The following is a 15,888-nucleotide window of genomic DNA, read 5'->3' on the forward strand; positions in this document are numbered from 1 at the left end:
CACCACTGACTACCCTTTTTCATGTTTATACCCTGCACACAAAGTGGACAAAACATAGGCATAGATCATTGAAATATATGAGGACATTGCAAATAGAAATTAATGTATTAATCATCTTTAACACACAATTTATTAATAATATTATTGTATTAGTGCAGCGAACGAGACCCATACAAATATATGCAACGAATGTTTCATAACTTAATAAGTTTACGGCTAACGACACCCATTTTTGCCAGGGTATCCAGTTAGTTTATCATTTTGCTAAGCACTTGGATCGCATTTTTGGCAATTGGGGCTGCGGCAAGTTTTTGCCCGGCATTTGACAAACTAGCCAGAGGCGAGTGAAACGCAGAAGTCGAAGCAGAAGCAGAAACAGGAGCCCCAGTCCAGGCAGAGGTTATGGTTATGGTGCTTAGACAACCTTCGCTTCGGCTCGATTTAAGTTTATCCACACGATCAGCACAGCAGATCCGCAAATGAATGCGAATGCCATAATTTTGGGTTTGCTCTCCTCGTCGTCTCGCACAACCAAAAAAAATTGTGTGTGTAGGCTGTTGTAGGAATTCCTTGCGTGCCAGGCGAATATCAGCTCCCCCTCCCCGCCCCCAAAGTGATTGCGCACAAACGGTAAACGGTAGCACCGCTATAATTAGGGTGCCTACGAGTGGGACTGGCCCTGAGATGCTGCCACAGAGACTACAGACTGAAAGCCGTCGCTTATTTCGATTTCCATGTGCCATTTGCCACTCGATTTCAATGCTGTCGGTTATTAATAGTATGATAATGCGAGTATTGTAAGCAAAAAAAAAAAGAAAAAAGGAGAAAATAAAATAAAAAATAGCTCCCTAATGGCCGAAGAGAGTGAGGCGACGGTCCAGAAACATTAATTTAGTTACGCTCCGTTGAGCGACAAAGAAGAGAAGATTGGTGATTCGTGGTGCGGGCAACGGGTTGCGGGTTGCGGGTTATCGTTGGGGCTTTAAGCCTCGCGTCATTAAAGACAATTTCGTGATTCGCCAAATTACCTGCTAAATTATAGAAAGCAAACAAATCGGCGCCCCAAACGAGCCCCGCACAAATCAATAGAAATCAACGCCTGTCAGACTTCGGAGCTTCGAGCTGAACTCTTGAAACGCTTTGGATCTTTTGAGCTGCCACTATCGATGAGAGCTTGCCCCATTGGCGACTTAATCAATCAATACAGCAAATTTGGGTTGTTTTCAGTGTGTGTTTATTTTCAACTGCAGAGAATAAAGTGAAATTTCGCATTGCAGACAAATCAACACTTAGCTGGACAAACAAAAGCACAAGCAAATAAATAGACAGCTACAATAGGTACTCGAATACTCAACTAAATCGTCTTCAGCACTGCAAATAAATGTTGGTTTAAATTGAACAACTCTTGATGTTTATAAGTATACATATGTACTACAAATGAAATCAGTAAGATCATTGATATGACAGCTAAGAATAGGTGGAACAAATCCGACTTCGGCTATCAAATTGTGAAAGACCTAAATGTCTTTCCAATCTTTGTAGGCAATTTTTCTTCTAAATCTTGAAGAAAGTTTTCGGTCTATAATCCAATTTTCCTATGAATCTAGTTCTAAAATTGTTCAAGATGATCATACATTTGATTACTGCTAAGACGGATTTTAAATGAAATTAGAAATCGTACCCGGTGACTTTTGTTTCTAATCCTAATTTTTTGATCACAAACTTTGCATTTTCAAACAATTTTTAATATAATTTATGGTAAGCTTAAATTAAAATATAGACAGAGAACCACAGGTCTTATGATTGTAAGCGATACGATTATCTTTCCAATTTGTCACAGTCTTAGGGCCAGGCTCATCAGATTGTTAATTTAAATCTATTACGAGAATACAACTCAATAAATTTCATTACTGTTTATTTTTACAGAGCCAAGCACTGGCCCTCACCCGAGCAGCCAATGCGGCGGCTGTGGTGGCTGCTGCCAACGCCAATGTCAATGCCAAATCACCCTCGGCTGCCGCCAGTCTGATGGACATGGTCGTCAAGAAGGAACACTCATTGTCGCCATCGCACAGCGTCATCACCGAAGAGGCCGGCACTGGACCTGGTCAGTTGCAGCACAGACGTGCATCCCTACAGGGCGTGCAGGAGAAGCTCACCCAGCTGCAGATGCAGCATCAGCATCATCAGCAGCAGCAGCAACAACAACAGCAGCAGCAGCAGCAGTCACAGTCTAGCACAGAGTCAGCGAATGCCGCAAGTCGACGTTCCGCAGAGGGCAGCCCGCCGGCCTTGGGGCTTGGGCCGCACCAGCACCAACAAAAACAACAGCAACAACAACAGCAGCAACAGCAATTGCATCAATCACAGCAGCAACAGCAACAGCAACATATGCACAACTCGGATGCTGGCAGCAGCATTGCGGTGTCCTCATCGACGGGCTCTAGTCAGAATGCATCCCTCGCGGCGACGCCGAAGAGTGAGCGCGAGGAGCGTGGCAGCATCTCCTGCCTGCCACCCGCTGCTCTGGGCATGGCCGTGGGCGTGCAGGCCCAGCAGCAGGCCGAGAAGCTGCTCAGCCATCCGGCTCTGGATTCCCGACGTGACTTCGATGTCAGCAAAGTGAATCGTGAGTAGACAACTTGGCTTTCAATTCAATTTGATTATTCATAAATTTATTAAATGGATCTAGCTACAAGACTAGTAAATAAAAGGCAGTGAGCAAGAGAGACGAACCTTATATAGATATTTATTTATATAAATACATATAGAGAGGAAAGATAGTGGCAATTAGTATTAATTAGCTCTCCAAACATAAATATTTGCCATTCATAAATGGCTTATACAAGACAAATTAAGCTATGTAAATTTAAAAGAAAATTCTTTTTATTCTGCATTCATCAACAAGCTAACTGAAACCCTTTAAACGTTTATGTTTCACCGACGGATTTTGTTTATCAGATTTGTATACCAAATCGTCACCTAAATCTTTTTAATACCTCTAAGAAGAGAAGAAACCTTAATCTATGTAAAAAATACATACATAATACAAATACGCACAAAATTAAAAAGAAGAGAATTAAAAAAACCTATTAATTAAGATTTATTTATATGCATAAACATTTATTAAAAGTGTCATATAATTAATAACATTATTTATATTTATTTCTCATGTATATTTGCCAAATTGCTACTAAATGAGAAATATGTGAACACAAAATTTATTAAATAACAAAATTTACATAAATGCTAACTTCTAACCACAAAACTGTTAACATGCTCAAGTATTTGCTGGGGTTGCATTAGAAAATACAATCAAATTTCGACTAAATCGAAACAACAGTTGCATAAATCACATAAATCCATGAGTCCAAATCCCGTCCAGCCAGTCTGTGCCTGCCACAGCCGCAACAGCTCAACGGGGAATGGGAAATAGGGAGGGGAGAGAGCGCTTTGCTATTTCCGTGCTGGCGCACAAATACCCTTAATCCGGCTATGCGAGACAGAAACCGTCCATCAGCTTCAGTGGAGCGCTCAATAATAGAGGCAGCCGCATCATTATAAAAATGCCAGTGGCCGAAGCCACTTGCTACTCGCTACTCTCAGCTCGCAACTGGTGATTATGTGTGCAATGTGGGGTTCAATCAGAGGCAGCTTTAAGGATTTGTGCAACTTTAACTGAGCTATATATTGACGCACATATAGTTAGTTATAAGTAGAATGTGGACCTGCGATTCTGATTTGCTACGCATTTAAAATAGCCACACACATCCACACACACACACACATAACCACTAGCAAGCACAGGCATGCATCCACTTGCACATTTACTCGCTGTGTTGTCGCATCTTTGAGTGGCCCTGTTGCGGTAATCTTGTTTAGTTCATCAATACTAGTTTAGCCATGGACAAAGAGCGAACCAGTACCCATTCAAAATCGTATGTGTGTGTGTGTCATATTCAGATACTTATGCAACAACTGCTACAGTATCTGTCAGTTAGATTGTCGATTGCCGAAACTGAAATCCTTTTGCATACCAACACAAGTCCAGGCAAAGTCTATTCGAACTCTGTATGTATGTGTAGGTGTGTGTGTGTGTGTGTGTGTGTGTGTGTGTGTGTGTGTTTGGATGGGATCCATTCAGGTTCAGCTTGGCAAAGCAGCACGCAACAACACAAAACAAGTACAACACAATATACACTCATCGTATATGCATCCAAATCCCCTGGATTAAGCATATGAAGCATTCATAACGTTTATTTTACCTAGTGAGTGCAAACAAACATTTTTTGCTTTGACTGTGGCTGGCAAGAGCAAGAGAGGACATGAGAGAGAGGATACAAATACACACACACACACAAATACACACACATGAATGTATATATACACTTACACAAGGGGCGCTAGTTGGCCTGGGGGACTGTGGCTGTGTGTTGCGTCAAATGAATGTCAGTACACACTTGTGGAGCTATTTAGGCCATGTGGCTGTGACCAACACAGCCGTACAAAGCAACAACAACAACAGCAACAACAATAACAGCAGGAGTAACAACAACAACAGCGGAAGTAACTGTGGAGGCGTGCCAGTTACTGTTTATTCCTTGGCTTCTTCTGCCCGGCACTCGCGGCGTATACGCAACGCGTTTGCTGCTCTTTTTTGGAGTGGCTCAACAGGTTGCCGTTGGTATTATGGCCAATTTATGGTTTCTTTGCTGCGCGTCGCTTTCAATCGGCTAGTTTGCATACAAAACTCTGAATTTGCTGTAATTTTACAAAGGTGGTTACAGTTCACGGCATAAGTATGTGTATTTCTGAGCAGATTGCAAATTTAATGCTCAAATGTTATTCTAATAAATAGAGAAGTACAATTATTTTGTAGAATATTTTGCATATTGATTCTTTGAATTTCAGTTCTTAAAGATAATTCATAAACATCGAATTTTAATTCAAAATGTAATAACAAAAAAATCTCTTAATTTAATTCGTAATTGATTTTCACTTAACCCAATCAGTTTCAGCTTTCGCTCAAACACTTAGGGTTTACTTGATTATTGTATTATTATTATTATATATTTTTTTCTTTGTATATTTTATATTCATTCTTTAAAAATGTTTGAAGGTATTTACAAATTATTAATTATACTTCATATAAATTTAGATTTACTTTGAATAAATTCCACTTATAAATCCTTTATTTATAAAGCATATTTTTGAAATCTTCTGCAATGCATTTACACGAGAGTAGTTTTAGTTGGAAGCCAAACTGTTCTGTTCTGTTCTATGCGTGTCCTGGATGATTGTCCCTGTTGCTGTTAAGCTGCCTGCTAAATCGTTGCCTGTGCGGGGGCCAGGATGAATTGAAAGGCAGATGCTAGTTGGGATAGAAACGTGTGTTAGATTTGAATTTTGTTTGAATTTGTGAATGTCTCACTCAAATAGTCATGTGTGTGGGAGTGTGTGTGTTTGTGTGTGTTGTGTACTGTTATTTTGAGGATTTGCACAGCAAAACGACATCAGGCGACTATGCGAAAATGTAGGGGGTCTGCTGTTGCTGCTGTTGTTGCTGCTGTTGTTATATTTGTTGTTATTATTGTCATTTAACATTGCCATTTCATTCAGCTGCCAGAGTGTGTGTGTTTGTGTGTTTATATGTAAATCTGTTTGTTTTGTTTCCGTTTCAGATTCCCACACAGAAATAATACTGTTGCAAACAGAGTTCTCATTTTTAGGCAATTTTTATTTGTCGCATTTCGATTCGATTCGATTTATTCAGCGTTTAGTATGCAAAATTTTCATACGTTAGCCTTAATAAATCCCCAAACGGCCGCACTTGTCAATATGCAGGCAGCCACAAAAAGACCCTGGTCCCTGTCTCCTGGCTTGGCCCACTCACTTGCAGTGGATACGAATGGCAATGGCACCTATAAGCTTATGCACACACATACACACACGTGCCACAACCTCACACACACACACACACACACACACACACAAGCACATCCTGTACTTGTGTGCCGCGTTCTGCAATTGAAAATCACTGCGCCTTAGTTAACGACACGTTTGTGGATCAACGCGTTCGCCAGAACAGCCCCTCCGCTCCCTGTCTCCACATTGCGCCTCCTTCATCACACTTGCCACCAATTGACCTCCACTCGACCATTGTTGTTTTGGGCGAAGCTTCATTGATGTTGGTGTTGTTGTTATTATTATTGTTATTGCAGTTGCCAGGGTCACCGTCCGTTTTGTTGCGCCCATATGGCAGTCACAGTAGCTACTCCAACGCCAACTGACATAAGCCCGGCGGCGTTTTCTGTATACATAAGCATATGCTCTGCTCAGCATTCAAAAATACGCGCCTCACATTATGCATATTCCAAACAGATCGCCATTTTGTGTGTGTGTTTTTGTTCGTGGCTTTCAGTTCATTTTAATTTAAATTTTTAGCCTCACAATTGATGCCCAGTTGCTATTGGAAATCTAAATTTCCTTTCCGAAGCAGAGATCAATTTAATGAGCTTTCATTTCTTATGATCAATAATATAATTTGTTTATTAACAAACAAAAATAAGACTTTAATTTGCGCACATTCATTTTTTTAACCTGCTCATAATACTCAAAATAATAATTTTCTGTTCCATACAAGTTTAAATTAATTTACTAATTTTAATTAATTTAAAGCACATTCCAAGATTTCTCCAATCAGCGTATTATTATAATTTCAACCAAGTAAGTTGCAGATATATATAAGTTTATGTACTAAATATTTGTAACTTAATTACATTTGCGAAAAAAGTATGTATCTTTAAGATGATTTGCGCTTTTGAAAACATGCCATTCCAAAAAGCTTGAACATGTATGTCAAACTGTACTCTATCTGGTCTTGTACAAGTGCACATTTGTATAATCCGCCACCCCCCGTGCTGTAATCATCCCCTAGCAAGTGCAAGGCCATACCTAATGCCAGCTTTGGGTATGGGTATGGATACTGCTATGGCTACAGGTACTGGTGCAGCTGGTACATCTACAGTCTGTGTTAAATCATCAAGATTGTCGCACAGTTTCCTGGTAATCAACCCATACAGGAGGCATTGCATTATCGGGGGTGAAGAGCTGTAGGGAAATGGGGGGGCGATTGTTGGTCGGTCGGAAAAGTAGCTTCAGTTCGGTGCAGATACGAATACAAATACATATGATGAACGAATTGATTCTGCACTGCCGTTAGCCAAGTCCTGGACTGCGTGGCCCCAAGGACGCGTGGGTGGCAGGGTGGCAAGGTCTGTAGTATGTGCGCGGTTGCAGCTTAAGTGTTAAGCGTTATGCACAGGGCAACAGGGATGTGAAACGAGTAACCAGACAGAGAACCGGCATCAGCAGCACCGGTTAGCAGCAGAGAATTTGAGTCGAATTTGGTATACTCCATTCCCGGATTTGACCCATCTGTAGCCTGGCACAAATTCCAAGTTGTGCATAGGATTTGTGCCACCCCCAAAAAAGCCATAACCCCATGATATAAACGCACAATATGTCGCCCAGTTGCAGTCGCATAGATTCAGATACAAATTCAAATAAATGCCAAAAGCAACAGGAGGCAACATTTTCGAATTATAAGCAAAAAGGGATTTGCAAAACAAAAAAGCTGCCAAGCTGCAGCAACAGCAGCAGCAGCAGCAGCTCTGATTGCAACAGCAGCAGCAGCAGCAGCAGGAGTGGCAGGTGCTACCAATTTAGTTAAGCCAACTTCATGTACTCGCTCTTAGTAGCATATGTGAGCTCTGTGAATCTCCCTACATCCCTCTCTCTCTCTCTCTGTACCTGTATCTGTAGATAGGAGTGAAATTGCAGTTTTCACAGTGGCACTGGAGCCAGTTAATCCTTATCTGCCACGCACTGAGAATTCAACAGCTTCCGCTTCAGACAACAGGAGACGACTGGTGGGTTTGGTTCGGTGCAAAGCTCAAACTACAAATTTTAAGGATTTAAATGTTGTGCAAAGCAAATCGAATTCAATCGAATCGAATCGAATCAACAACAGCAACAACATCAACAGCTGCTGCTGCAAATATACATAGATATACACATATCCACACATATCATACAGATATCCACTACCACTGCCACATCCGTATCCACATCCACATCCACATCCAGATCCTTTGGGCACCTTTTGTGTTGTGCATAAACTCGAGCAGTGAGCATTACGAACGGCTTAAAGTCTTCAGCGACGCATGTGGCAACCTTACCGTTCTGCGCCCGCTTTTCTCCTCTAGACCACCTGGCCAACCACTGACTTATAATCAAATAAATACTACTGGTTGCAAACAAACGTAGTCTACTTGCTGCTGCTGCATGCCACACACTGTCTGCCACGTGATTATCAAGACACTTTGAATAGCCACCAGGCAGTGGAGCAAATAATAATAAGAAGGGCTAAAATTGTACACATTATTTGCTAGAGGGTATACACAACTATTTGTTACTTGAACTCTTTTCGCCTTGGATTCTACTTCAGATTCTTGGTGCTTTCTTTTATGAAATCCTATGATTAAAGGAAAATTGTCAAAACTAAATTGACTAACTTGAAGTAATGCATTAAAAAAAAATATATAATTACTCCATAAATAAACTTGACCCTTTGCTAAGTTATTTATTTTGATCTTTAGTTATTATTTAAGAAGGTTTGGCACTTTGAAATATATTTTTTTTAATTAGTTCTCAGATACGTTCTTACTACTATCTATTCTGCGGTCAGTCATTCCACACAGCAAAGTGTCTATTTATTTATTTATTTAATATATTTATTTTTTAAAAGTTATGTATAAATATATTAACCTTCAGAGCAGTTATCTAACATGCCTATTCTGAGTACTATGCTGAGTATAACAACAACACAATAACAACAATGATAAATCACTTACGATAACTTTGGCTGGCTACTTACAAATGCGTGTATACGTGTACACACACACACATACACACACTCACACACACACACACGCATTGTATTAATACACAAGTGGAATTACAGTTTGGGTTTCTTAAGCATATTTCGGCATATACTTGTAATTAGGAGCTGCTTCGGCTTACGGCCAAGCAGCCAATGTTTAGTTTTGGGCCAGGTTATGTGTGTTCTCACTAAGTGTGATAAGTGTGTGTGTGTGTATGTACTTTTTTATATGTATATATAAATATATATATATATATGTAGCCTGATATATTCCGAATTGAAAGTTTATATAAGTTTAGGTTTTCCTTGATCGGTTTTTCATATCTTTCTTTGTCGTTGAGTAATGTGCATTTGTGGGCTTTTCGTTTTATAATTAGATAAGAAATTTGGTCTAGCATTTATTTAACATGCGATTAATGTGTTAAAGGCTAGCATGATTCACATATAGGGAATTTGTACTTGTATACCTGCATGATAATGTTCGAGCTTAATGGATTTGTCACTGATTCGAGATATTCACAGTTTATCAGTAAGTGCGCAATAAAAAATTATTCACATTGTAACCCTTACAAAAAAGTTTGATAATATCTGTATATTTCCACTGATTGCTCTTTGAAATTCTAATTATGAATATCAGATATACGCTTTATTAAGACTATTAGTTTAATCCATTAGTTTGCGTTTGCGTTGACTGCCAAGCAAGCCATTTTAATAATCCCCCAGCGCAAACACAATCATTATCATCATCATAATAATCATCATCAGCAGCAACAAGAGCGAAACGGTGTGCAGCAAACAACCACTGCCACTGCCACCACCACCACCAACACCAACACCACAAAACCAAGGACATTAGCCAAAAGCATCAAGTTTTCGACTTATCCACGACCTGGACCTCAACCCGAAGACAAATGCCCAAAAGGGTATCGCCGTTGGCTTCGTCGCTTCCTGTTTTCCTCTCTAACTGTTTGTCTGTTTGCCTGCTTTGCATGCGAATTTGGCGCCAAAAGTTTGCGAGAGGCCGAGAGAAGGTGGAGGGTTATTTTGCGGACAACAACAATAACAGCAACAGGAACAAATGGTGGCATGAAAACTTTTTCCCAAAGAGCAACGAGCAACGAGCAGCGAGCAGCTAGCAGCTAGCAACGCAGCAGGGCACGCATTTCGAATTTGAAATCCTTTATCCCTTTATCTGGCTTTAGCTCTAATCCCATCAGACACAAATGAAGAGAAGTTTCACGTTTCGCAGACGCAGCAGCGTCAATTCAACTCCGACTCCTTTTTGCCATTTGCCATAGCGAGTTAAGCTTTTGTTTTCGTCCCTGTTTGCTTTTGAAGTGCTTGAGGGGAGCCAGCAGCAGCAGCAGTTTGGGATTAGGCCGCCAGCTAAGTAATGTTTTGTATGTATGTATGTGTGTGTGTGTGTGTGTGTGTGTGTGTGTGAGTGTGTACCACTGCCAGGTGCATGCCTGGCAGAAGCCTGTGGCTGAGTCGGAGTCGCAGCTTGGCTCTCGAGACTGGGCTGCTAATCCCAATGCCAATCCCATCACATGCCAAAACGGCCCCCACTCCACACAGACACACACACATACACACACACACACACACACACACACAATTGTCTGACAATACCCCCCTCAACTCAGTCTATCTGTCTGTCTGTCTGTCTGTCTGACTGATGGCCCCGACTGACTGGCTGGCGCTTTATTGATCGCCTCGAGGATTATCCAGAGCATCCACACAGCATATTGGGCAGCTGCTTTGGTCATTTTCAATTTGCGCACAACAACCAAAAAGGGGTGGGGATGGGGCAGCAGCGAGTTGTAAGCTTTTGGCTCTTCTCTAATCCGTTTGAATGCCCCTACCCCCAATGCAGTATGCATAAATGGAAACGCACATGGTCAACACACCACGCCACAACTTACATTGTTGTTGTTGTTATTGTTGTTGTTTTAGTCTGCATATGAATCATACGCAACGTAATCCCAATTCGTTTAAGTCACAACAATCCATGCCAGCGTCGACGCCAACGGCAACGTCCAGTCGCATCGCACAAAATTATTTGCCAGTGCCTCAACATGGCGTGGGTGCGTGCAGAGGGGCGAGGGGCTGATGGTGGGGAATGTGGGCACGTCGAGCATATTTTCGCAATAAAGTAGATCCCACATTAATCCCAACGATTTTGTGCGCTGCCCATTGCGTGCTTTGGCTGTCCATATGTGTGTGTGTGAGTGTATATTTATTTGTGTGTGTTTATTTGTGTGTGTTTGAGTATTTGTGTGTGCTGGCAATGTTTGCGTCTGTGTTAATCCTTAAACCAGCAGCGCTGCCAGCGTCGCCGTCAACTGCAGCAAGAGGCCCAAAATCATGCTGAGTACTGAAGGCGGCTTGTTTGGGGAGCAGTGTGTGAAGGGAGGGTGGGGTTCGGGTAGGGAGTCGTCGCCACACACAGCGACGCACAGTGACAGCACCCAGTTGGCAGAGTTGGTGGATGAGATGACGTCGACGTCGCTGTTGCCGGCTGCTGCTGTTCGGAGGGATTAACTTTTTTCCAGGCAAACAGTGTGGAGGCCGTAGAGACGAGATGGGACGGTGGCGTTCAGTATTTCGGGTTTGCGCTTGGTTTTGCGCTTGGTGGCCGCGTGGGCGAGGGATTTAATTTCGTGCGGGATTATTATTTCGGATTTAACTCTTCGTTTTATGGATCGCTTGGTATTATAATGAGCAGTGGCGTCGTTGGCACGCCATTAAAATTGCAAGGGGGCAAACAACACAATTAGCTTAAAGTTGTGATGGAACTTATGTCTGTATATATTTATGAAAGATGATTTATGCTGTACAGTAAATGATGATTTAGGTTGTCTGGACTTAAATGTGGAACTAATCCTCCTCTCAGATAATTGTGGTAACATCAATTTGGGATCGCTTTAGGTAAATAGTAATTATTATCTATTGATAAAATAAATAAATTCATTGGAAATTACATTTTTCTATCCCATTTGTATGTTTTTATTATAATTTATTGTTTTCTGTTTATCAAATTAAACAGTACAAAATTCTTTGACTTTGTTTTGGCTTTTTTATCAAAGTTTTTGTACAATTATATTATGTCGTTCCGCATAAGTATGTGAATTATTTGCTTATCAAATATATATATATGTGTATACACTTTGTTGTATATCGCATTATTCACAGCTTGTGCACTTATCCAGTCTAAGATGTATTTTCATCTATACGCACCTAGTTGTTATTTGGGTATGTGCAATATTTCGCCGTCCCTGTCTTATAACCCGCATTATAAACTCGGGTGTATTTTTATAACCCAAACCCCATGGCAATGGTTTCTGTAAATGTGGCATCAGCGCGAACCTGAATCCATTATAGCGTAAGCTGTGGGCAATACCAAACACCAACACACACTCACAGACACACACATACACAGAGACACACACACACGCACAGTCAGGCAGAATTATCCGAAAACGAAATGACATCCCTTGGAAATTAATCCTTAATTCCATTCATTTCGTATAATCCCTGAGATATACTTTGATAAGCGTAATGCGGCCGAGGCTCAACGTACAACCAGCACGAAGGGAGCGCGCAATACGCTCAGAGAGCACCAACTGAGCGATAAAGTGTATCTGTGTGTGTGAGTGAGTGTGTGAGTGAGTGTGTGTGTGTGTGTGTGTGTGTGTGTGTGTGTGCTGATGTGAGAGCAGCGTACGCAATTCCAGAGAGCCACATGTTGCTATCTGCAGTTGCCATTGTATTTGTGCGTGCGACTGTGTGTGTGTGTGTTTGTGTGTGTGTGAGCGCTCTTTGTTTGTGTGTGTTTTCATCGCATGGGGCGCCAAAACGAGCCGTGCGCTCTGCTTTGGGCTTCAGTATCGTGCCAAACATGCTGGAGGAAGGTTGGTCTTACATTTAGCTCTCTTTCTCTCTCTTTTTGTATTTTACTTCGTGTCGCTTAAAATGTGTCGAACTCGCGCCGGTCGAAAAGTGCTCTTGTTGTTGTTGTTGTTCGTGGTTCTGCTGCTGCTGCTGCTGCTGCTGCTGTTTGTGGTTGTGTGCAATTGGATTATGTTTAGGGCATGGGGATTAAACGTGCGCGCATGGGTAGAAAGAAGTAGGAGCCGAACAAGAACCAAAAATACCAAAACAGTTCATGAGTTAATCAAAGTGTGCCGATTGAATGAATCTTACGCGAATCTCGTCTCTCATCAGCTAGTGCAATAAAAGTGACCTATGCCAAAGCGTGCCCCAAGACCAATACCATGTGTAACCGGCATGTGCAACACACACACACACACAGATACACTTGAAGATGGGGTTGTGTTTGTGACGTTGTCGCCAGACGAGATTTGCCACACCACTGTCAAGTCGCATTTGTCTACAGAGCAGCTTCAACAATGCTACACACACACACACACACACATTCACACACACACAGATTCACACTCATACAGACAACGCGCACAAATGAACTTAAAAAGCAGAGCGAAAGCTTTTAAATCTGTTGCTTTCGTGCAGGCTAATCCCTATGAAGTTCACTAGATTTTGTTTTGTGCTACTGTTTGGCATCCCAATGGAGCTTACACACACAGACACACACACACACATTCAGACATATATACATACTCTAAGCAGTTCTAAAGCTGGCAGCCGAGAGATGGCACAACAGCAACAACAAGAACAACAAGAACAACAGTCACAACAATGCATGTGGCAGCAATAACAACAACAATGCCGTCGCGCTTTTGCACTCAAAACAGTGGCAAGTGCGCCCATCCTAGCGCTTTACCAACGGCACATCCACATCCTAAGCCGCACCACCACCACCACCACCAACAACAACAAAAACAACAACATTAACAATAGCAACAACAAAAAACTCACGTAGCGCTCAACAGGAATAAGGCTGTGAAAATAAAATAAAGGCTAAAATGATAAGTGAAAGCAGCTGACGGGATGAGAATAGAACTGGGTAGCTATGCCCTCAAGGCTGCTAATGCAATGTGTGTGTGTGTGTGTGTGTGTATGTGTGAGTTTGTGTGTGTGGCTGCGATAGCCCGATTAAGATTCAGGCACTAGGCTAATTTATTGGAAGCGGGTTAGAGCTGAGCCCCTGCTTCAATAGGTGACATTAAGGAACCAGTGTGGTAGTTGTTTCTTCAACGATGTCTGTATGTACTCACATAGCATCAAATATATCTCACAATTTGATTTAATATGAAATATATTAATTAATGGCTTAATGGTTGACAATTTATAAGTTGAATATTAACCGGACTATATTCACTATTAAATTCAATTGGCTTACAACAATAATTACCAATTATACTTTTTTTTACTTTATAATTCAAATGGGTTTATAATTATAATTAATCAGGGCAGGGTTAAGATTTATTTAGATAAGAGTTTTTGGTCATAACTCAGATCCAACTATAATATCTATATCTAATCTTATCTTTACCCTAATTGACACAAAGCCATTAGAAAAACTTCCAAGAATTTGGGCGTGACACCATAAAAATGTAAGATTTTAGTTAAAAACGAAGTTTTTTTTGTTTTTAGTTAGGATTGAATGAATGGTAAGTGAATTTTTTTATAATTTATTATATTATAAAAAACACATGTAGCTTAATTGAAAACTACAACAGAAACTTGTTTTAATGATACATAAATCTTACACAGTTCAAAAAGAATTCATTCTTTCTATAATTGCCGCCGTTTGTCTAAAATTAATTTAAAAAAACAGTTCTTTATTGAGGAATTTGTGTGCCACTTTCATGCTCTGCAAATGTGTATAATTTATTATAAATTATATAAATGCGGTGTTCACGGGACAAAAAACATCGATTGCTTTAATCATATAGTAAAATTCATTTAGTATTTTTCATATATAATTTTGTCACTTTGAGTGTTTGCTGGAGGTAGATGCAGGGTATCTCTAAGTTGAGCACTCTCATGTATTCGCATTTTTTGTAAAATATTCTCGGAATATTTTTATTCTAAGCATTGCACAATTCCTGTGGATAGCCTCGACAAACCTATCGAAATTCTATCACAGTTTGTCCATCCGCATCTATTCCATGAAAATTGCCCATTTAATCCCGACTCGTGGCTTCTGTTTTAGGGTCTCCCCACATTGTTGACTCCACAGGCTGTTGTTGGATATCAACTGGTTCATGTATACTTACACACACACACACACACACATAGGCAACGTATGTGCTGTGATTTTGAAAAAAAAGTGGCATAGAGAGCGATAAAAACTTTGCTGGCATTGAGTGAAATCGCAAAAAATTAGCAGTTAATCCCCTTAAATTGAATACCGCAGATGGTGTTGATGTTGATGGCAGTGACAAAGACTAACAACAATTGTGCAAAAAAAAAAGACACAAACACACACACATAGTCGACACTCAATCCACACACATACTGCGGCAACTATTATAAGCTGCCCCCAGCCGCCCCAAAGCAACCCACCACAAAACAACAAAAAACAAATGTTTTTATATATATCAACAGCTATGACTGTGGCTCTGACTGAGATTTATATATTTGTGTCTCTGCGTGTGTGTGTGTGTTGGCCACGCTTAATGCGGCCTGGCAATTAGCCAGAGTTGCCACATAATACGCGCGGATAAATGGTTAAGATTTTAAGTTTTGCTGCCGCGTTGGTGGATTCAGCGTCTATGGGTCGGCATATCTTTAGCGGGCTTTAGTTATTTTTTGTCTTATTTCTTTTTGTTTATTTTTTTTTTTATTTTGTGTAACTGTTTGGACTTAAGCTGTCAGCTGTGTGGTGCGGCGGCTGCCTGTGGCTGTGTTTGCTTGGCTGTCAGTCTGTCTGTATCTTCGTCTGTGTGCCTGTGGTTGGGCTTTGCGTCCAAAGATGCGAGTGCATTATTGTATGCGTGCTTATGTGGCATTGAAAG

General features: G+C 40.9%; 1 protein-coding gene across 2 annotated transcripts in view; it reads left to right on the plus strand.

Moving 5' to 3' along the window:
* LOC6560308 (polycomb protein Asx) overlaps positions 1 to 15,888 on the plus strand; it is a 56,801-nt gene that overhangs the window by 24,602 nt on the left and 16,311 nt on the right. The window contains exons 1-2 of one of the 2 annotated variants that reach the window (XM_043216263.1): positions 1,746 to 1,758; positions 1,927 to 2,629. In XM_043216263.1, the coding sequence (XP_043072198.1) occupies positions 1,756 to 1,758; positions 1,927 to 2,629 (706 nt within the window). In that variant the 5' untranslated portion in view covers positions 1,746 to 1,755. Of the gene's footprint in view, positions 1 to 1,745; positions 1,759 to 1,926; positions 2,630 to 15,888 lie in introns of those variants that run through there. The other variant, XM_001986566.3, reaches the window with a different exon arrangement.

Source organism: Drosophila grimshawi, unplaced genomic scaffold, assembly GCF_018153295.1.
Source record: "Drosophila grimshawi isolate 15287-2541.00 unplaced genomic scaffold, ASM1815329v1 contig_1367, whole genome shotgun sequence".
Lineage (NCBI taxonomy): Eukaryota > Metazoa > Arthropoda > Insecta > Diptera > Drosophilidae > Drosophila > Drosophila grimshawi.